General features: G+C 40.2%; 1 protein-coding gene across 5 annotated transcripts in view; it reads right to left on the bottom strand.

Annotated features, from left to right (window-relative positions):
* Positions 1 to 22,231, bottom strand: part of ANO5 (anoctamin 5) — a 50,425-nt gene that overhangs the window by 10,576 nt on the left and 17,618 nt on the right. For 3 of the 5 annotated variants that reach the window (XM_042837296.1, XM_042837297.1, XM_042837298.1), the window contains 11 exons: positions 16,376 to 16,489; positions 12,099 to 12,167; positions 10,619 to 10,903; positions 10,168 to 10,281; positions 8,866 to 8,981; positions 7,993 to 8,127; positions 6,327 to 6,432; positions 6,177 to 6,237; positions 4,606 to 4,757; positions 1,213 to 1,287; positions 383 to 605 (listed from right to left, as the gene is read on the bottom strand). In XM_042837296.1, the coding sequence (XP_042693230.1) occupies positions 383 to 605; positions 1,213 to 1,287; positions 4,606 to 4,757; positions 6,177 to 6,237; positions 6,327 to 6,432; positions 7,993 to 8,127; positions 8,866 to 8,981; positions 10,168 to 10,281; positions 10,619 to 10,903; positions 12,099 to 12,167; positions 16,376 to 16,489 (1,450 nt within the window). Of the gene's footprint in view, positions 1 to 382; positions 606 to 1,212; positions 1,288 to 4,605; positions 4,758 to 6,176; positions 6,238 to 6,326; positions 6,433 to 7,992; positions 8,128 to 8,865; positions 8,982 to 10,167; positions 10,282 to 10,618; positions 10,904 to 12,098; positions 12,168 to 16,375; positions 16,490 to 17,820; positions 17,866 to 22,231 lie in introns of all 5 variants that reach the window. The other 2 variants (XM_042837294.1, XM_042837295.1) reach the window with 1 other exon arrangement.

The raw sequence follows: 22,231 nt of genomic DNA, 5'->3' as shown, positions 1-22,231 counted from the left end.
CTCCTGTAACACACACCTTCCAATTCTTCTCTCTACTTGTAAAGCCTCAAAATGCAAAGATAATCACCCAACTGTTTTTATGGCAGCTGTACAAACCACAGTCATCACCTAATAATTTTCAGCTTCCTAAAAACTCAATGCATAATGATTTTTAATTATTTTAATTATGTTCAGAACTGCGATTGACTCCATCAGGCTCGTTTTAGTACATGCAAATGCAGCACTCTGAGAAAGGAGCTTACAATAACTACTGAAATGCAGGGAAAATGTTTAACATGGCCACAGATACCAAATAAAGTTGCAAACAATAAACTACTCTATTTTCAACAGGTTCTACCTCCAGCCATTCCTTCTGAGTTCTGACTTCATTTACACAGCTTACCCATATCAGTGATCCAGACAGCTATTTTCTCATATATGAAATTCAGTATCATGATGATGACAAAATTGAGGCAAGAAGCTGTGACTGAAGTTGCCAGCTGAGGGGTCAGTAATCCACTGATGGGCTGCAGAGTCTGAGTATTTTCCATGAGGCTGGCGAAGGCAGCATATACAGCAAGGCGATACACGATCACAGCTATCATGCTAGCTATGATCAGGGACACCTAAAGGAAGGACAGATTTCAGACACACAGCTCAGTATAGCCACAACACATGCATCTTTTGAAATAAGGTCAGCATCATGCTTTACGAGTTACATGAATTTTATGAGAAATTCAATTCTTTTTGAGTTCAGCAGCACTGAAATGCAAAGTAGTCAAATAATTTGTTATACTAGACACATTAAAGCACTAAAATTACTTTGTAAGCAGAAGACAAGCGGAATTGCGCAGAAGGATCTCAGAAATGGAAATGGGTAAGGCAAGTTAGATTATACTGTCCACCCTGAAATTCACTCTGTGGATATTTCTGTACTTCACAGTAGTGAATAATTATATTTCGTTTATTTACCTTTGCTGCACAATTCTTTCACTAGAGCATGTAAGTCAGAGAAGTTACCCCTATGCTATAAGATCTCTTCAAATTGCTACTTACTGATGGATTTCCAGTGTTTCGTTTCTTTGCCCTCTGAATTGAAATGCATTTTGCATGACAGCAGGAAATCAGCAGAACAGTAACAGGTGGCAAGCTACCACTCTAGCATGTGTTAATAATTGTGGTGATCAGCAACTGTGATAGATGTTAACGTGATGATTCAAAAAAGATGCTCACCCAGAACAACACTGTAGTTCCTGAGATGCAGAACCGCACAGCCTGGCTAGTTAGAGGCAAATAAGGCTCCATTTCCTGAAACAGTCAAGCAAGCACAGCACAGTTCACAAATCTATCATCTTATTCTACTTTCAAGCAGCACACAGAGCTCACAATAGCTGTGTGAAAGTAACCACATCCAAGGAAAACTGCTCAGAACCACTGCTCTCTAAAGGAGTAGATAGGATAGGATTTTGAAATTTTGAGCAGGAAAATAATAATAAAAACCATCAGGACAGAAGTGGCCATAACAATGCTAAGAGTAAAGATGGTACCTGGAAAGAATGGTTAAACCTTTGCAAAATATCAATTAGTAGATTAAGGAAAAACATCAACAAGAGGACAGAACCCTTACTGTAATGCTAGGTAAGCTGTCGTAGAGTGCTGAGGTCAGAACTGGCCTAAATTTTAGTAAATTAATGCCAAGATTTCACAAAACAATCATTTACTTGGATGTACCATGTTTTTCCACACAGCCAGAAATCATTTTCCTCCACTCCTTCAATTTTAGAATTGAAGAAATGGCTACACTCATTAGTTGCCCATTTCTGCCACAGCATCAGGCAGCTAGGTCTTACCCAAAAGAGTATTCCCACATAGCACAAGAACAGCTTTCCATGTTGGTGTAAAGGTCTCTCTTTCTCAATCAATTCTAATTCCTAGAATACCACATCGCATGTATTAAGAAATGCTCATTTAAAAATTAATGCCAATGGAATACAATTTAGTAGCAAGTAATCTGAATTTGATAAATCTTCAGGCCAGAGCACTGTGGCATACTTCTGCCTCTCTTGGACAAAGAAACCCTGGTTACTAAAGGCCAGCACAATATTAAGCACATTATCATAATGATTCTGCTATAATCAGCAAAAGCAGACTTCAATTCTGTTCTAGTTAAATTGTTGAGCACCGTGAGGATGATGCCAATACTATTTTAACAGCAAATGAGGTGCTAATTAAAGCCTGAAGATGGCTAATTTCTATTTCAGTGCACCTAGTACTTTGAATCATGGCCAGGAATAATCATAGAATCATAAAATGGCCTGGGTTGAAAAGGACCACAATGCTCATCCAGTTCCAACCCCCTGCTATGTGCAGGGTCCCCAACCAGCAGACCAGGCTGCCCAGAGCCACATCCAGCCTGCCCTTGAATGCCTCCAGGGATGGGGCATCCACAGCCTCCTTGGCCAACCTGCTCCAGTGCCTCACCACCCTCTGGGTGGGAAAACTTCCTCCTAATATCCAACCTAAACCTCCCCTGTCTCAGTTTAAGACCGTTCCTTGTTCTATTACTATCCACTTTTGTAAACAGTCAGTGCCCAGTCAAGTACAGGAAGGCCACAATGTAGTCTCCCCAGAGCCTTCTCTTCTCCAAGTTAAACAGCGAAGAAATGGTTTTGTAACTGAAGCAAAGCTAGCCTTGGGATGCAAGAAACTCAGTGACCTGCATCTATATCATCTTATCCAGTCTGCAGAATTAATTTAATTTTAAGTCACTGCTCAGTATTGCACATTATCTAATGTAGTGAAATTATATTACAGTGTGGCCAACCTGCTTGGTTTGCTGTAACTGGGAATTGATAAGGATCACTGCTAAACCCAGCTGCACAAAAGCTTCTGAAAATCCTAAGCTAATAAATTTATGTGTCATAAAATAAAGGATTGTGCAGCCATTGAATTTTTATGGCAAATGTTAATACATAGTTGTAAAGCGCAGAACAGTGCAGTATCTCAGTGACAGATAAAAACATATCAAGGTCCAATTTCTATCTCCTGAATGAATTCCAAATAGGTTGCCTGACTTATGAGAGCAGCATGAATGTAGAGAGAACAGCCTTTTCCTTCAGACAGTTACATTAACCCGTACCATATTTGACTGCTGTGGGTGCTTCATTTCACCAGCCCACAGGTTTTGGTCCCCACTGTAGGTAAGCACTGCCCACAAGCCAGGCCATTACTTCCCTCTCCTCACACGATCATGTTTTGCTGCAGCACAGGACCTCAGAGCACACTAGGGCCATGAACTACTTCTGATCTCCCCTCTCCTTCCACAGCAGCAGAACCACAGTTGTTCTGCTGTTTTTTGCTACTGCACAGCTATGGAAGGAAGTGGAGGTTTTGAACTGAAGTGTATGTACACAGGGAGGCAAACTAGCACACAGCACACAGCATGTAGGCACCTGTTTGCAATCAGCTGAACTAGGTTGGCAGAGCTACACTCAAAATGATAGCGCTTGTCTTCAAAGATCTCTGTATGACTGCAGCGTGCAAGTTGCTGGTATGACAGCAAGAATGTTAATGCTGAATGTGTAGAGGGGGAAAGAGAGACAGAAAAACTCACAAGAAATAAATTTAGCATGTGTATTTCCTAATAAGAATGGAGACAGACCTGAAAAACAGGTCTACTGTTGATGTAACAATGATGCTTCCCAAACTCTGACTAAGTTCTGTTTGGTTTTTTCTCTGAAGACTGAGTTACCTTATTGTACTCGTGATTAGGAAAAGTACATTATTTATACACAACTCCAGAATACGGAAGATTGATTTAAAAATACTTCAAATTAAGGTGGTGGATGTTGCACTGAAACTATCTAAGCCTTAAATTTGAGAAACAATTCTTACCTAACTTAAATGTAAATGAAGATGATTAACTTCTAGTAGGTATTAAAACTATTTAGCATAGTCAAAAAGCATGGTTAATTATATCTCTATTAGATTCCATAGCATGGTCTTCATCTTTCTAGTGTTCCCCAGCAATGTGTTTGTACATCTGAGGAAAAGACACAGCTGGTCACACTGGTCTGTCTTTAGGTGAAGACCACTGCTCCCTAATATGCTGTAAAAGGATGAGAAAGAGCGCTTAGGAAGGTGTGAAGATTTCAGAGACAGCTGTGCTGAAATGTAAAGGGCACCATAAAGATGGTGTTAGCCATCCGAAAGGTACAGACACTGCCTCTGTCTTCCTGATTCAATGCATCAGTTTCCTGGGGAAATTTAAATCCTTAGAGGATAATAAATGAAAATTATTAACATGTGCTGTGGTCTAAGAGATGGACCATGCCCATCATGTGAGAGGCTGAAGTGCAGAGAAGCCTTGCTTCCTGTTCATTTCAGCCACTGAAGCAGTGCTGCCCTGGGGCTAACAGCCCCCTGGATGGCAGGGTCATTAACTGCAGCATGCTAGCACAGCTACACTGCTGCCAGTTGCTCTCAGCAGAGAAATCTTTTCTTCCAATACAATCCATACGTGTTGCATGGATCTTTACCTAGTGATTAGATACAGAACTCACACACTATCAAACTATCTTGGCAGCACACAACTGAATGTGTGTGTCCACCCAGTCTGAATGTTACCTGAGTAACCGGATTCTTCTTTTTTTGGGTACATTTGGCCTCATACTCTGGCCTCAGCTGGAGTTGTTGCTGTTCCTCTTCAAAATCAACCAAATCCCACTCATATTTCAGTCTTGCTTGCCGCCTCTTCCAGAACTCCAAGAAAAGTGTAACTGTTGGATATGTTAAATATAGTTAAAACAGAGAAGTGAAAAACCTTCTGAACCAACTAAGCTTGTTTCTGTACTTCAGGCTGTTATTTTCTCTCACAATATGACACATCTATTTTTATTAGCTACCTTTTGAATTTCAAAGCTAAGACTTAAACACAGTTTCAGTACACTTATTAGTTAATTTAACTCCAGAAGAGGATGAAATGGGAAATGCCAAGACAGGAAATGGCTATTGGTATGGTTATAACAACCATGCTCAATTACAGCTGTCATTACTCCTCACATACAAATAATAATACAGAATTAGGAAAAAAACCCTGTGATAATTCAATTGATTGCTTGTGTATAACTGTGTAACACGTGAACAACTGTTACAAGTAAGCAGAGCTGTTTTCAAATACTACATTCAAGGATTTTTGTTGCTTTTGGATGGCTATTTGACATGATGGTCATTCTAGACACAGGGGACGTTCAATGCTTTGCATGGTCAAAAGGGAGCTTGGCTTTAAGTTTGTTGTTTAATAACATTATATATATAGATATTAGAAAGAACTTGTTTGATATGTAAACAGCTATAAAAGTTATATTATCATATAATGTTTTAAAAGCCTTCTGTAAACTAATTTAAAATGTAAACCTTTGGCCATCTGATTGCTCTTATTTGAGGTGGAGAGATTCCGTAGCTTATACAGCCAACAGGAAACCTTATCTTTTGCAGTTCCAAAGTCTTCTCTTGGTATTTCCTGAATGAGTAATCTATGTCACTCAAAGGCTAGAGCTTATAACCACAGCAAGTTTAGGGAAACAGCGATACAAAATCATCTTATTCAAAATTATTTTTCTGAGAAATCTCTGAAAAGGTGACTTGCTAGATCCTTCGATAACAAATACATTAGCACACAGATCTGTGTCTGTTAATGGAAGACTTGTAACCAAAATGAAGACTTAGTTGTATCTCATATAGTGTTCCATCCAGCAGACATGGTATTTAGGGAATGAGAAATAACAACCTTGGTATCCTGCATCTATAAGGACGGATGAACAGAAAAGAACTTATGTGCAAAATGATCTAATTTTAAAGTCTGAGCCAGTTTCAGTTAGTGTGAGCCCACGATTACAGGCAGTCTCAGAAAATTCATCTGTTTCCACATCATCGAAACCCACTGTAATCTATAAGCTTCACTGCAACAGAATCCAAGTGATTTTCATCCTAACAATGCTGAAAATGCACTGTAACCTATAAACTTCATTGGAACAGAATCTAAGTGATTTTCATCCTAACAATGCTGCTAATAATCACTTCTGCACTGGAGTCAGGATATTAAAGCCATCCATCCTCCTTCTTCGCACCTCTCTCAACAGTTTGGTCAAGATTTCTTTACTGCTTTACTTAAAACTTATTAGCAATTATGTACTCACCCCATATGCCCATGAAAATGGCAAAAAAAAGAGTTGCCACGTTGTCAAACAAATGGGAATACTGCGACAGAATACAGAGGAAACATTCAGCAACAAACCAGTTTTCAGTGTGAATAAACATGAGAAAGGGCTGAAGAAGCAGGTACAGACCTCTGAGGACTCACAGGTGGTGTTCAGTCTCCAGTACTCACACTCTCGGTCACAAAGAGGACACATGATGATCTCTCCTCCAATTGCAGGATCACAGATCTCTTTGCTGAGAACAGAAATGTTATATAGTATATGTTTTTACAGCATTTTAGCAGCTGCTATATGAAATGTATTTCCTCAAAAACAAAGATGTTGAAGCTTCTTTTGTTGATGTTGAAACTCAACATCTGCACCTTAACAGAGAAGCCAAGGGCAAGCAAAGAAAAAGAAGCTGTTACAAGGAGGCTCACTAGCTAATCCCCTGGCTTGGGCTTTCTGTTTTTTTCCAGTAATGAAACAGAAGTCTGAAAAGAGCTGTACTGCACTGCTCTTATGTGAGATACAAACCACATTATTTCACATCAGGTTAGTAAGATGCCTACAACACCTTTTCCAAAAGAAAGTGTTAATTCAGATCACCATTTACAATATGATTTACTACTTGAATTTAACAAGCTAGTGAGTGAATTTTATAATCCAGTGTATACCTCTCCTGTCCAGAGAAAATTGAACATACACAGCACTATTCCGCAGTGAATTCTGAATGTAACTAGTGCAAATCTCACAGTGACAGAATAGAACAGATCAGAGCAACTGTATTCTGTGCAGAGATAAATGTAAGCAAAAAGCTAGCTCCTGAGTTCTAATTTGCTACCTTTTGCAGTTTATACTTAACGTTTTATCAAAGACTCCTTAGAAAAACCTAAAGCTCACCCCTCTTTTCTGCCCCACCCAAAATCCTTAAATACAGTAAATCTTGGGGTCCTTGAAGAAACCAATAAGTTTATTTAAAAAGAAGAAAACTCTGGCTTCTGCCATAATCAAGTCATCTCTGATGGCAGAACATTGCTGACCTGTACTGCACTCGTGCTTCCAGCAGCCAGCAAAATTGATGACCTACATAAAATGGTCAATACATACTCCATGAGTCAGATTAAAATATAAAAGCATAATGCAATAATATGCACTTGAAAGAAACAATTTTAAGACATGTCAGTAAAACTCTTTAGACCTTATGTACTGTAGGTACTCTGATATTAGAAGCTGTTGCCAAATGGCAATAAAATACTGCTTTTCAACTACAAGTTGAGTTTCATATTTCCAGACTTTAGCAGAGGCAGAAGGGCTTGCTTTTGCTTAGGTTTTGGAGTGCTTTCTGCTGGACTGTAGGAGCTGCTGTCTGATCCCAGTGCAGTAGAGACCTGCACCTTTTGCTGAGCATCTCAAAGTCATCTTTTCACACAGAGGGTGGTGACACACTGGAGCAGGTTGCCCAAGGAGGTTGTGGATGCCCCCACCCCTGGATGCATTCAAGGCCACAGGCTGCACGTGGCTCTGGGGAGCCTGGTCTGGTGGATGCTGACACTGCACATAGCAGGGGAGTTGAAACTAGATGATCATTTCAACCCAAGCCATTCTATGATTCTATGATTCTAATAGAATAGTCAGTTTTCTTCTGAATGTTCTGACTGTAAATGACCACCATTTAGGTCAATGCAGATAGGTGAAAAACAAAATTATTTGCTGAGTTTAAAAGCTCATTACCCATCTTTCTACATGAACAATGTTTTTGCTTCACTTAGCTTTTACCATTTCAAGCTCAGGAGATTTTTAACATTACACTCACCTGCTCATATTTTCATCCATTGTAAACAAGCCATAAAGAAAACAGATTACACCAACGACTGCAGCAAGGAATAACATCTCAGTGTAAAATCCTAGCCAGGCAAAATATATTCCAATCTTTTCACCATAGTACTTCCTGTGTACAGAACAAACAAACAAAAAAAACCAATTTGAACGAATAATACACATTGCTTCTTTCCACCCCCCTTCCCCAATCCCACATCCTCCACCAGAGCTCCAGCTTCAATCATTCTCTTCCCAAGAGGATAATTGTAAATGAAGATGCACTTTTTCATTCTCCATGGAGTCATAGAAATGGGCACAACGGTTCTGATCACACAGTTAGAATGTAAAGGCAGTTTATCACAGAAATAGACCTGGTTGTATGGCAGAAGGGCAGCTGCATGAATTCAGTGATGCGGTCGCTATTAAGCTGATATGAGACGAATCAAAGAAATGTTGGGTAAGGTTAGCTTAACATCATGTTGAACACTGAGTTATGACTCAAGCTTCAGAAAATGATTTCATCAACATTTTTTCAAGTCTACATTGAAATTAGAAAATTTCAAATCATTCTTTAAAAATTGTGGCAGATATTTATTATAAAATGAAAAATATTCCTTATATGCCTTCACATCTATCAATTCCAGGAGTGCTGGCTAGGCTGGATAATGCTTTACTTGCAGAACAGCATTTTCCCAGTTGCTAGTTAAAACACACACTACTTCCTCCAAGTACTCAGTGCCCTCTTATGTGCCTGATTCTCACCAGGTCTTCACCAAACGAAAATTTCCCAGCAAGAAAAAATTCAAATCTGTAAGCCTGTTATATTCAAATCGGCTTTCACTGTAATACAAAGGAGACAATATTTTACCTGATGAGATCCAAAGGCTGCTCTTTGTAGAACCGCAAGAAACGGGCCCACTCCATGTACAGCGTGTATCTCTCATTGTCACAGTTTGGATCACTTGCCTTTTTCCAGTACTGGCACTGTGAGCAAATCAGAGGAAAGGCAAAACAGCTCATCGACAGATTCAAACACTAAATTGAAAGAAGTGAGCATTAATAATGTACATGTCTTAACAGGCAATTAAAATAATTTGCAATTCACTCAACCACGCTTCTCCTTCAGCACTTTAAGAAGAAACTTCTTCATATATGCATGTTCTGAGATAATTTGCATTTGCAGTAAACATCACAGACATTAAAACAACCTGTACTGGTGGCCCTGCATGTGGCAGGGGGGTAGGATATTCATGATCCTTGAGGTCCCTTCCAACCCTGGCCATTCTGTGATTCTGTGATTCTGTACTGTATGGGGAGACTTCATGCTATGTTACACCAGAGCTGCACTAGTACAGCACATGTACTATGATACTCATTTGCTTCAGTAGGTTACTGCAGCAAATGGTTTTTACACTGGTGCAGTGTATGCAGCTGCAGAAGTTCCCAGAAACAGAAAAAACACCATTTCACTCCTGATTCAGGAAAAATAATGGAAATTTAAATCCTTTCCTCTATAGCTCAGAAGCAGTCCTTCATTACAAATTCCACAGCTGAAAGCATTTCATTGAGAGCTGTACAGAGAATGTAAGTCAGAGCTGTCCCCTGGCCCTTGTCATTGCATTAGCATGTACTCAGTGCTGTGGTTTTTTGAAATTGAATGAAAAGACACACAAAATGAAATTCTGGCACTAATTTACTCTAGTAATATTCATCATGTATGGAAAAGATTTTCACAGCACTGCTACTTACTGCGTTTTGGTGCTTCCAACAGTAGGAGGTACTTTGTGGCAGTAGTACAGCCTAGAGTCACATCAGCTACACTCTCTCCCTATAAATTTAAATTTATCTTTCTAACATATTACCACATAATCTGTATCATAAACATTATAGGAATACACTATGGAATAAATTTCCTGGAAATTACGGGACTGACTTTTTAAAGTAGACCCTAGAAACTCATCAGTGGGAAGAAACCTCTCAGAACATAAAAGCCCAGCAGTAAGACTGGCAGATATTTCTTGTGTACTGCAAAACAGAATCAACTACCAGGACAAACTGAAGGGATTTGAGCACACCATTTTCATTTCTGCTGTAAACTGCAATGTCAGAGTAGGTGAAAGATAAAAAACATTGATAAATACTCAAGAGAGTGGAATGCTAGAATACTTACATCATGAAGAGGGTAAGCAGCTGAATAGGTGCCATTATTCAGCAGTCTTTTAATCCCAAACTTCTTCTTCCCTTCTTCTGTTCCATACGGACATCGTGTAAGTATGTAATTAACCTGAGATTCAAACACATGAATTTCAGTCCTTTCCTGCTTTGAGGCCATTTAACAGAACTGTAACGGCTGTGCACTGTGTGTAATCTGCAAGACTAATATGTGAAGGAAAAAGTTGCTCTTCAGAAGGTCCTTCCCTGCATGACTTGCTCTGCAGAAGTGCAGAAGAGCCACTTTTAAATACATTACTTCAGCATTCTGAGAAAACTGTGCAGACATCTAGGCTTCCTCATATTTACCCACAGGCACAACAGCTTACATTCTCCTTCCTTGAACATATATTCCTACAGTCAGTGTAAATCAACGTGTAAATGAAAGTGGACAGAAGCCACATACGTACTATTCTGTTTCTCATGGACGGCGAGAAGAAAGTGCTTTCATCATTAATGAGGTACAGCTCCTGCTTGTCCTTGCTGAACGGTGCAGTGAAATAATCTGGCTCTGGGTGCATCACCTTCTCAGGCAGCCTGAATGGTGTAAGCATGCAGTCCAGGGGGTTCTCCACCATTGAGGGAATGTCATTTTCCTTGATGGGAACTTTAATGTTGAGCACTTCTGCATATGTGATCAGAACCTCCCACGGGGCATGGATCTTCACAAAGTAAATTTTGCCATCTTCAGATTCCTGTCCCACAGAAGTTAAAGCTGACATCAGAATTACTGTGTTTTACTGCAAGATTTATCAGTATGGTTGTTAGACGCTGCTTATTTCTTTTTACAGTTTTGAAAGCTTCTCTTTTTTTCAGACTTTAAGTTTTAAACATTGAATAGGTTATGTGAATGGCTGACTGTTAACGCAGGTAATCTTTACATCACTAAATGCTTTTCAGACTACATTCACCTTGCACTGCAAGGCCTAAGCACGCTCACTACATGCTGAGGGTATTGGAAATGTGAGGGTTCACTGTGCAGCACGGCCACTTGGCAGCCCAGCTGCCCTGCAGGTTCTCAGGGCGATTTCTTTCCTGGAGGAGCAGTTCTTATACAGCAAAGCAGATCAACACTATCAAGAGCTGCAACATCCATTACAGCCCTGCAGCTATGATAAGGAATAATCTTATTTTGAGGCATCACCCTATGTGTGTCATCGTAGCATGTCACATATATGCACACAGAAGAAAGTAGCCAGCAGATAATGTAACACATATATGCACACAGAAGAAAGTAGCCAGCAGATAATGTAACACATATATGCACACAGAAGAAAGTAGCCAGCAGATAATGTAACATATTGCTCCACGAATCTCCATCTAAGGCTGTATAGCCTGGACTTCATCACAGTTTATTTTGCCTCACTCAATCTCTGGAAGAAAGAAAAATCTAAAAACATACTGACTGTAAAAGCAGCATCTTCTGCTCTCCACTTAAAACCCAAACAGTAACACAGATCAAACATCCTGAAGTTGTTACACCAGGGTTTGTCCTTATGGGAACTGCCACATCCAGTGAGCAGATGTTAATCTATTCACTGTCTCCCAGATATGTTGCTAACTGGTGAGATAACATCTAGCTGTGAGCATACCCTACACACAGGTTTAAGCTATTTTGGAACCGATTTCTTTTTGTTTTGAATTCAAAAACAGTCACTTCCTCCTGAAACATAATGACTTTCTTTGCACAATCCTTAGGAACATGCCTGGAAAAATAATTTCACTAGATAAATATAGCTAGACTTAGCTCAGTCACGCTCCACTGAAATCTGCTAGAGCTTTTTGTAATTTTTCTTACAAGGCAACAAAGTGCTATATGCTAAGTACTTATCTGCAGGTCTATTTGTTTAGTACTAGTTTCTTTCAAGCTGCTTTTTGTTCTTTTCCTACCTTCTTGTCTTCTGTTTCCAGTTCCAAACCAGCCTTCTGCAGATTGCTCTCAAATTCTTTTCTTCTTTCCTGAAGAGAAATAAGCACGTTTTATTTGCTGGCCAACTCACAATTGCTCCTAACCCACTGGTTAGAAACAGGTTTGTATGCTCCGTGATCCTGTTAAGTGGACAAGCAAGCCAAGTCTTGAGCATTTCTGAGTTGGTGCAAGTGTTATCATTAAGATCCAGCAATATTTCTAGTAGAATGGAAAAACTAGATAATAAGAAAAATTTTGGAAGCATTCAGTTTGGGGTTAATGTTATCTGTTAACGTTTACAGTGTCTCCAGTTTAATAACCCTGCCTGATGCAAACGTTCAGGTACCAATTGCAGACAATTCAATGTGTTTCATAAACAGCTTAGCTGGACAGGTAGATAAGGCTACAGAATCATCATGTGGGAGCGCAAATGTGCTTTGCCTGTGTCAAGTCAACATGGACTTCAGGCAGAGATAAGTAACTGTGCCTGTGGCAGTATGCAACAGGCATGGAGATATCCTGCTTGAGCCCTGCACTTCTGCCAGAAATTGTAGGCAGTGTCTTCAGGCAAGAACGTTTTCCTCCTTTCTTTCTCCGCAGGAGCAGTTTTTGCTCCTATTGAGAGACTGAATTAATTTCCCTTTAATTGCATAAAATTTGCTGAAGAAGCGCCAGAATAACCACAAGCTATACTAAATACTGAGCCCTGGCCTCGTCAGAAAGCAGCAGATGGACAACCAGTTGATTTCTTGCTAAAACTTGCAATGATGTGTCATGTGTTCTCTACCACAGTCTTACATGATGTTTTTTAAACACACACATCATGAAGGAAAAAAAAAGCCAGCATAGTTTACAGCCAATTCCCTGTTACTGTGTGTGCGAGGAGCAGGCTGCCCTATTTACATTTGAGTTTGCATAATGTACTTGGATCAGTGAATGCAAACTGAGGAACAGCTCTCAGATCTATGCTAAAATGCACTGATACTTTAACTATGTTACTAGCAAAGCTCTACCTTATTTGTAATATCTCATTTTGCCAAATATATTTGATCATTAAATTAGACATTAGATAACCTAGCAAATAGGTGAGCTTCATATCCAAAGAGATGTGCTGTTCTGGATGCCATTTTCCCCCAACAAAGCACACTGCCTGTGTTCTTTCCTTGGCAAACCCTAGAGGAGATTCAACATCCAAGCCAGCTCAGGCTTCTGCCATCAGAGATGCTCGCAGCCAGCTCCTCTTTAACCTGTGCAGCTTAATCATTGGCAGAGCCAAAGGACGCAAAAACCCTGTCTGACTTTGCTTCTCTTACTGTAGACATAGCAGGATAAATTGAAATGCCCTAGTAGAAGTTTTACCACCTTGCTCTCTTCTCATGTTCCACCTTCCCTGAAACACTTGTGAATGTAGTTCCCAGCCACCTGAAACAGCCATCTTTCAAAGGAAATCAATCTGCTGGAAAAACAAACAAACAAACAAAAAAAAAAAATTTCCCCTCCTTTCTATCCAAACACTCTATTTCCTCTTATTGTTAGCAAAGGCTTAAACTGGACAAAAAGTACCCCTGTCCCAGTGCCATTTTCTTCTGTGTTTTAATATATATGTATAACAATCTTATATTCACTACCTTAACCATAAAAAGCTACACTTTTGGGGCACACATTTGGAGTTCCACTTCAGACCCTGCCCTGCTATTCCAGTGGGATACAAAAAGCCCTGTGGGACAGACAGTGATGGCAGGCCAATCCCCTTCCTCACATTTGGCTTAAGCACACTTCTTAAACCTCTCAGGAGCAGCAGTAAGACAGAAACTCCATTTTCTGAGACAACTATGGCCCATATAGAGTATAGAGCAACCTAGCACTCACCTTTCCAAGCTCTGCTGTGGCTAGCTGATGGGCTTGGGGAGGGTAGCCTTACCTTCTACGTATCTGAGCTCAACAAACTGCCCTGATAAGATTAACAAGGCAAGAGCCAAAGTCCAATAGCACTAAAATACCCAATGCAGATGCAGCATTGTATCTTTAGTTGCCCGGGATGGATAGAAAAATTTATTACAGATCCGTTCCTTGATGACAGAAGAATAAAGCCATTAGGTTTTCCAACATATTTCTTAATCAAACCCTCACCTCCCTCACTCTCTTCACTTTTCCCTTTCTGGCAGGCAGGGAGCACCAACCTTACAAATAACCATCATGCCTTGGTCCTATGTGAATCATTTGTTAGATATGTTTTTGGAATGTTATTTATTTTTTCCATATTCTCATACATTTTGATGTATCAATAAAATACTTCTGATTCTCTGCTCTTTAAGGAAAAAGAAAGCTGCTGTCTCACCAAAATATGATCATAATTTTTTTATACAGCGATCCTGTGGTTAGGATTTATTCATGTAGACTATGGAAGGCAAATACAAAACAGACTTCAAGCTGGTCAGTTTCTGGAAACACCAGAGAAGTGATAGTGCTTGTTCTGCATGAAGCTAAGGGGGAAGACGAACAGCTGGTCTCATGCATCTGTATCAGGGACATGTTAAAAAACACAAAGGAGTTATTCACCCCCTTCTTAGAAATGCAGAATAAAGCTGCTTCCTTGAGACAAGGAAACAGAACCCTTTGTCAGACTGTTTTTCTCTTCTGATGAACACTTGCATTCTTAGCTGTTACATTTTGATGCATCACTGTGCTGCAGTAACAGAAAATGTGCCATTGCCAGCACAGGATCTCAACCAAATTCCACAACCTGCACTACATCAATATTTAAACGACAACAGCACAGTACTCCTGAGCACAAAAGCCTCCATTCATTTAAGGCATGTTCATTGTACAAAGGTCTTTGCTGGACATAAATACAGGGTACATTTTGTTTTCTCTGCAGATTCTCAAGGACAATGTGAAAGGTGATGTGCCCTACCAGTGGCACCTGCAGAGCTGACCTGCACAGACACAACCACAGGCTTCCTTTCAGGGAGTTGCCAACACTTGTGGTAAGAAACATAGAGAATTAAATCCCACAAAACTTGATGCAGGTTCTGCAATTTCGTAAGACAGAGGCTTCTTCCTATCAAATGCATCTTTACCTCAAAAAGGAACTATAATATTAGCCGCTAGTTTTCATGCGGTCTTTTTTTCCTTCAGTAAATAATGACACACTGGCTAAGACTCCTGCCACCCACTAATGAGCAATAAGAAAGAAAATGCTGCAACAACAAAAATGAGTAATTAGACTGAGCAACTGGCTCATCTTCCTCCCAGCGTTAGGTATTGCCTAAATACTCCCCATTTCTTCCCTCGTGCTATTTGAATATGATTAATGGAAAAGGTTTATTTTAAGAGTTGCTTTCACTTATTTTGCATCAATATATATTTCCACTCTCTACATTGACTGGTATTCTCTTCACTCTTTTTAACATGCATTTTACTTTATGGTAGAAAAAGGAATCTAGCCAGGATTATGGCCTGACAAATAAGCAAGATGGGTTTGATAAAGCATGCCCTTGTAAGAACCTATGTTGCCACAGGAAATATTGCCATTCAGGCAACTAGATCTTGCTGGGAAACCCAAGGATGATCACCAATTGACATTTCAGAGGGAGCCCTTGCTTGCTTGTTCCAGCTGTAGTGTACTTTGTTCCATAGGAGGTTCCTTATCAAAGTCACTTTAAGTATTTTACTGGAACATATGTAGAGCAAATAAAATCCAAGCAAAAGCTCAGAGAGATGCTGTGCTTATTCAGTAACAAAAGAGTCCTAAATAAGTCTTAAAAGAAGAATTGGATGGATTCTAATCTAGCTCTCTTTCTGCTAAAGGAAGATAAGGATGAAAAATCAAAACGCTGCCCATTTGCACAAAAGAATATATGTTATTGCTACAAGTAACCTGGATAACATCTTACTTAGAAGAAAATTCCTCCATTAACACTATGTACAGATGTAGGCTCACTAAGGCCTCATCTACTTCTAAGATTATTAAAAGAAAGCAAAATAATTTGGCATTAAACTGACTTTATAATATATTGAACGACCCAAACAACTAAGAGATCAATTCAGAAAATGAAGTCCCGAAAATCCAATGAAATTGGTTCCAAACACACAACAGCACACTACACAAATTTCTGTACACGGAACGGCGTTTTACACATTTAAGAGATCTTTTTACAAAGTTCAGTTCCAGTTGAGTGAAGTGATTTGAAAGGCTTAGCAACTGATATTTAGGTTACAATAGATAATTGATGAGACCTCAAAAAAGCAAACTTACCAACTTCTTTTCCCATTCTTTATTAAGATCATCCACATAGGAGAGAACAAAATCAATCCTCCTGACACCATCCCTGAAGAATATTGAATCTTTGCTTTCATGTCTTTTATCGATCTGCGGAAGATATGGGCACATGATTAAGAGTCAAGTATTGCTGTTGCTCTAAAATAACAAAAGGCAGAGCAGTTTTCTTAAAGTTGCCTCAGTTTTTCAGTTTCTTCATAGCTGAAGGCAAGTTTTAACAAGGCCTCTATGCAGTTGCAATCATTTTCACATTAACTGACTATAACCACAAACATCACGTGTAAATAGCTGGTATACAAAGAGTAAATGCAATGCATGCTAGCGTAGCAATGCCTGCGAACAATGCTTTCATTTCTTACACACTTTTTAGAATGTGTCACAAGTGATCAAGACAAGCATTATTCTGCAGTATGAGATTTTCTGCAGTTAGGAACACCACTCTGCACCAAAGCATTGGAGGGCACAGCTCAACAACTTGAAGCAGGCAGCAAGAAGTGAAACCCCATACATCTCTTTCTATGCAACAAGAGTCACTAAGGCCAGCTACCACAGAGAATTACATCCCAGGAATGATCATGTACAAACTGGCACACAAATGACACAGTGGTTGTATTTCAAAATTGTATATTTACTTCCCTGAAGAAAAAAACAGATGGAAAAAAGAGACACATTAATGCAACAGGGAAACTGATGCTCTGATTGTACTATTGAGGCTCATGTTTTCATTTATCAGCACATATGAATTTTGTATCAATAACACTGATCTTATGTACTAATTGGCCAGGTTGGATGGGGCCCTGGGCAGCCTGGTCTGGTATTAAATGTGAAGGTAGATGGCCCTGCCTGTGACAGGGGATTGGAGATTCATGATCCTTGAGGTCCCTTCCAACCCGTGCCATTCTGTGATTCTGTAATAGGTTAGAACGATTAATGTTCAGCAAAGAAAGATAATTACCCCCTTCTATTATGAAAATTAATATTAGATAATATTATTTACAATTGCATCCACATTCAGGTTACCAAATTGCCTAAAGGACTCCAGGTTCATATGGCAAAGAGCTCTCTATAGCAGATAAACAGGGCTAAATTTATAGCAGATAAACAGGGCTAAATTTAATTCCATGCTAAGGAAGTTGGTTGTTTACTTTTATTTAATGACAATCAACAAATTGGCATGCAGTTATATAGAATCCAAGTGGGTTTTATTTTAGTACAGCAGGAACAAAAAAGGGTAACTCAGAGAGACACATCTCTCTCCTTCTTAAACCATATACAGATGCATGTGAAAAAAGGCTCTGGAAAAGCACAAAATATTTGCAATGGTGAACCTCACTCCCAGTTAACAGAAGACATCACACAGTGAAGCCTGTTATTACTGCAGCCACCCAAGGCACTTGCAATATCACTCATCACTGTTTTACCCTGAGTCGCCGCTTCAGGAACAGATTATATCTCCTTCCACTCTGCTGGAATAACCAACAAGTAGTTAATTAGTGTGCCATCCCTCTCTAAGTCTCAAAGGGAGATGTCTCCAGCAGCACCCCACACTTGGTGTCAGTGAGCAGTGCTTAACAAAGCCAGGAAATGCCTCCAAGTATCAGCAAAAGCATGACCATCTACAAACAGCATGACTGTGCTTTTTATTAAAGGGAAAAGTGTCCTGGCATTCTGATAATAAACTTGGGTTTTTAAACAGCTCTGAGAGCGCTAATTACCATTATTTGGATACTTCAGTGTAGTTTAGAAGAACAGTAGGAAGACTTTCTGGAATGTAATGCAAAGATGACAATATGAAAACAGAAACAGGCAGTAGGTAATGAATGGAGCATGCACGGTCCTATTACACCCATGTTGTGTTGGATCCACTGAAAAGCAGAAGGAAAACAGCAGTCATGTCATCCCAGAGCTGAAAAGGCTATGTGCATAATGTCCATGTATTCCAGGAATCGTGTTTATGTTCAAATACGCTCAAGTTTGAAAAATAAATGCAATCCCTGTGTTTCCATCATGCTGTACATCTTTATGCCCCTTCACCACCTATACTGGTGCTTACAAACATAGCATGCAATCAGGCAAGATTCAGATGCCTGAATCAATAATCATGGAATCCAATAGGAGGAAGGGAATGGTATTCTTTCTTTGGTTCAGCTCTTACAGTTCTGTTCGTTAAAAAAAAAAAACAACAAAACAACTGCATGATTTGCAGCTGTTAGCCTGATTAGCACACAAAACCACACTGAAATCTACACAGTATTAACAGTACTATAATTATTCAATGTTACAGTTAAGTGAACCCTAAGCTGCACTCGAGTACCATCTAATCTCAACCACCAATTTAAAAAGGCAGAGATGCTCGCAGAGTTTGTCCTCATGAGCAAACAAAAGCCATATACACAAATATAATGACAACTTCAAAAAAGCTCTTGCCAAACGAGCATCCAAAATTCTTTGTGTAGCATAGTTACTAGATCATTCCCCACAACCGAAGTACTGTTTTTTTCAGTGCCATCCAAGTTTGCTTATTCTCCATGATGTGTCGGAATCCCATTCAGTCACTAAAGATCTCAGCAGCAATTTAAGAAGATACAGCAGTCACTTCTGGATCAGTGGTGAAGAACACTTCTCAGCTCTCTCCTGTGCATAAATTTATTCATCACACATAACGACAGGCATACTCACAAAACCCATAAATTATTCCTTCCCAGCGTGCTACATTTGAATGTCACAGGAAGAACAAGATTGGTCTTGCATATTCATGCTGTTCTGTGCCTAAATGTGCACTTATGGGGCTAAAATGCCTGAAATGGTGATGGCTTGCAATGGTTATATTTGCCAATCATACAACGCTATGGATTATATTTTACTTCTTCACAGGTCTTCTCAGAACTGTGTTCAAAATAACTCATCATGGTCAAGCCACGGTTATTAAGTTATACCTCTCATCATAGCAGATGGTCTTTGATGGGCTTCTCCTGTAATACAAGTAACCAAATTAAAACTTCCTAGCACAACAGACAGACTGCAAGCAGAAGCTTTTGGATAACTAAATGATGCCCAGTGAGGAATTATAGAGGACATGGAACCAGCCTTCTCTCAGAGGCATATGGTGAAAGTCACAAGTTTCAACAAGGAAAATTCCTGCTGGATTTGAGGGAGTGGCTGAGCAGAAACAGGTCCAACAGGTTACCCAAACTGTGTCATCTCCATCCTTTGGATCCACAGCTCCACAGACAGCAACCACAGCTGGGGGCTGGAGCTGCATGGCCTTTAAGGTCCTTTCCAAGCCAAGCCTTCTATGGTTGTAACCTGATCCACATCTGAAGTTAGCCTGGCCTTGAGGAGGAGACTTCCAGTGCTCAATCTAACTCCAATCTAAGTCACTGCATGACTCCATGAATCAATGTGCCAGTGCTCAGCATGTGCCAGTGCTTCCAGAAGGTGAATAAAGCAGATTCACAAGGACTACTCATTGTTCTGAAGTCATTTCTCAATTTTCCCAGCCTCACCATCTCTCTAAAAGTGAAGTGACTTCATAGCATCTGGGCAGATGAGCTGAACACACTAACAACCTGGCTAAATTTTCTTTTCATCTAACTACAAGATAACCAGGCACATACTAACTATACCAGTCATCATAGTTGAGCTTGTGATTGTTAGCTTGCCTAGACACCTGCCTGATGTTAGAGCACACAACCTTGGTTTTAACCACCCAGCAATCTCAGTAAGCAGACTGCCACCCCGTATGAGACGAAGTGCAGCCCTGCAGCAAGAGCTCCTGACTCACGGGGGAGACTGAAATGTCAGCACGGAAACAAACAAAGCTCAGCTCAACGCAAAGTGAAGCTGTCAAATATTACAATGACTCCTGCCCAAACAGATTTAGATGAAGTGTATAAATGCCAGCTGGCAGTTGTGCTCTAAACTGAGCTCCCTTCAAACTTCCTCGCATGCTAACCGCTCTCCAAGCACTCCAGGAGAAGGTCTGGCCGCCTTCTCCCACAGGGCTTCAGATATGCTCTGCCAGGTCCAAAGCAAACAAGACCGTCACCACTAAGAGCAGGGGAGAGCAGGCAGCTGGAAGTGCTGGTGACCACTGAGAACCGTAATAAAGTGCTCAGAGAAACAACTCTGGGCTGAAGCTGAGTGACACAGGCTGTAGTAAATGTTTCCTTAGCCTTACTGACTCACCTTAACAGGCATCCGACCATGCTTAATACAGTCAGCTTTTCTTCCATGCTCCGCTACAAGTAGCGGAAAAGCAAGTCTATTCTTCAGGTGCCATTATACCAGGCACAGATGATTCAGTCCTGTTTATTTTCTCATGATTCAGACAGATTTCTATTTCTGGTCACTCACATAACAACAAAGTCAAGTTGTTATACGCTGCAAGGGATAACTCTCTATTACGTAAAATGAAGTTTCCTCCAAACACACCTTGCTACTAAGTGTTTCAGCCCTCTCTATGTCTGGACTTGACAAATACAAGAACTGCCTAGGGCAATACTTTTCTGTCTGAATTTTACTCTGTAAACTTGAGCTTCCTCAGAGGCCCATGCTAAGAAATGCAGCTCCCATATACAGCTCTTCCTCCCTCCAGAGCTTCACGTGTCACAAAGATCCAACTCTGCAGCACTGGGACTGGAGGTCCAGGGGTCAGTGTCCTTCATTGCCTTCTAGTTTGTGTATCTCAAGAGTGGAAAGATCGTTTAGAGCTGTCATTTCAGTAATTAAGTGGTACTGAGCACTAATCCAAGATGCAGAATCTCAGTATTATCTACAATAGTTATACTACAATGAAGAATTCCCAGCAATGAGTAATGCTAAATTACATCAGTAACAGCACCCATCAGCACATCTAAGAACTGCATAACCTCAGTCCTACATTATTAGGTAAGAAAAATTGCTGAGATTACAAGGAAAAAAATGCAACATTTCACTTACTTGCTTGCAAGATAGTTTACAAAACAAATATTTACTTATTACATAATTCAGATAGTCATGCACTAATCAGTTTTTATTGTACACACCATAAACAAACCAGAATGACTACAATATAAAGCAATTAATCTACTTACTGATGGACAGTACTGATGGACAGTAGGCTGAATATGAGCCAGCAGTGTGCCCAGGTGGCCAAGAAGGCCAATGGCATCCTGGCTTGGATCAGGAATGGGGTGGTGAGCAGGACCAGGGAAGTCATCCTGCCCCTGTACTCAGCATTGGTGAGGCCTCACCTCGAGTGCTGTGTTCAGTTTTGGGCACCTCAGTACAGAAAGGACATGGAGGTGCTGGAGCAGGTGCAAAGAAGGGCAGCAAGGCTGGGGAAGGGCTTGGAGAAAAAAAGGGCTATGAGGAGAGACTGAAGGAACTGGGGCTGTTCAGTCTGGGGAAGAGGAGGCTGAGGGCAGACCTTATTGCTCTCTTCCAATACCTGAAAGGTGCTTACAGCGAGAGCGGGGTTGGTCTCTTCTCAATGGTGACAGGACAAGGGGAAGTGTCGTCAGGTTGCACCAGGATAAGTTTAGGTTGGATATCAGGAAACACTTTTTTACAGAAAGGGTTGTTAAGCATTGGAATAGGCTTCCCAGGGAGGTGGTTGAGTCACCATCCTGAATGTGTTTAAAAACCGTTTGGATGTGGTGCTCAGGGACATGATTTTGTGGAGAGTTGTTAGTTAGGGTAGGATGGTTAGGTCATGGTTGGACTCGATCTTTAAGGTCTTTTCCAACCAAAGTGATTCTATGATTCTATTTATTCACTAACAATCCATTGCAGGAAAGAAAAAAACATACAGAAATGCAGAATATAGAAAAGCAAACAAAATTAGAGGTT

Source organism: Centrocercus urophasianus, unplaced genomic scaffold (assembly GCF_019232065.1).
Source record: "Centrocercus urophasianus isolate 14NV4802_14NV808 unplaced genomic scaffold, USGS_Curo_1.0 seq_7, whole genome shotgun sequence".
Taxonomy (NCBI): domain Eukaryota; kingdom Metazoa; phylum Chordata; class Aves; order Galliformes; family Phasianidae; genus Centrocercus; species Centrocercus urophasianus.
This window is presented reverse-complemented; position numbering and strand designations above follow the sequence as displayed.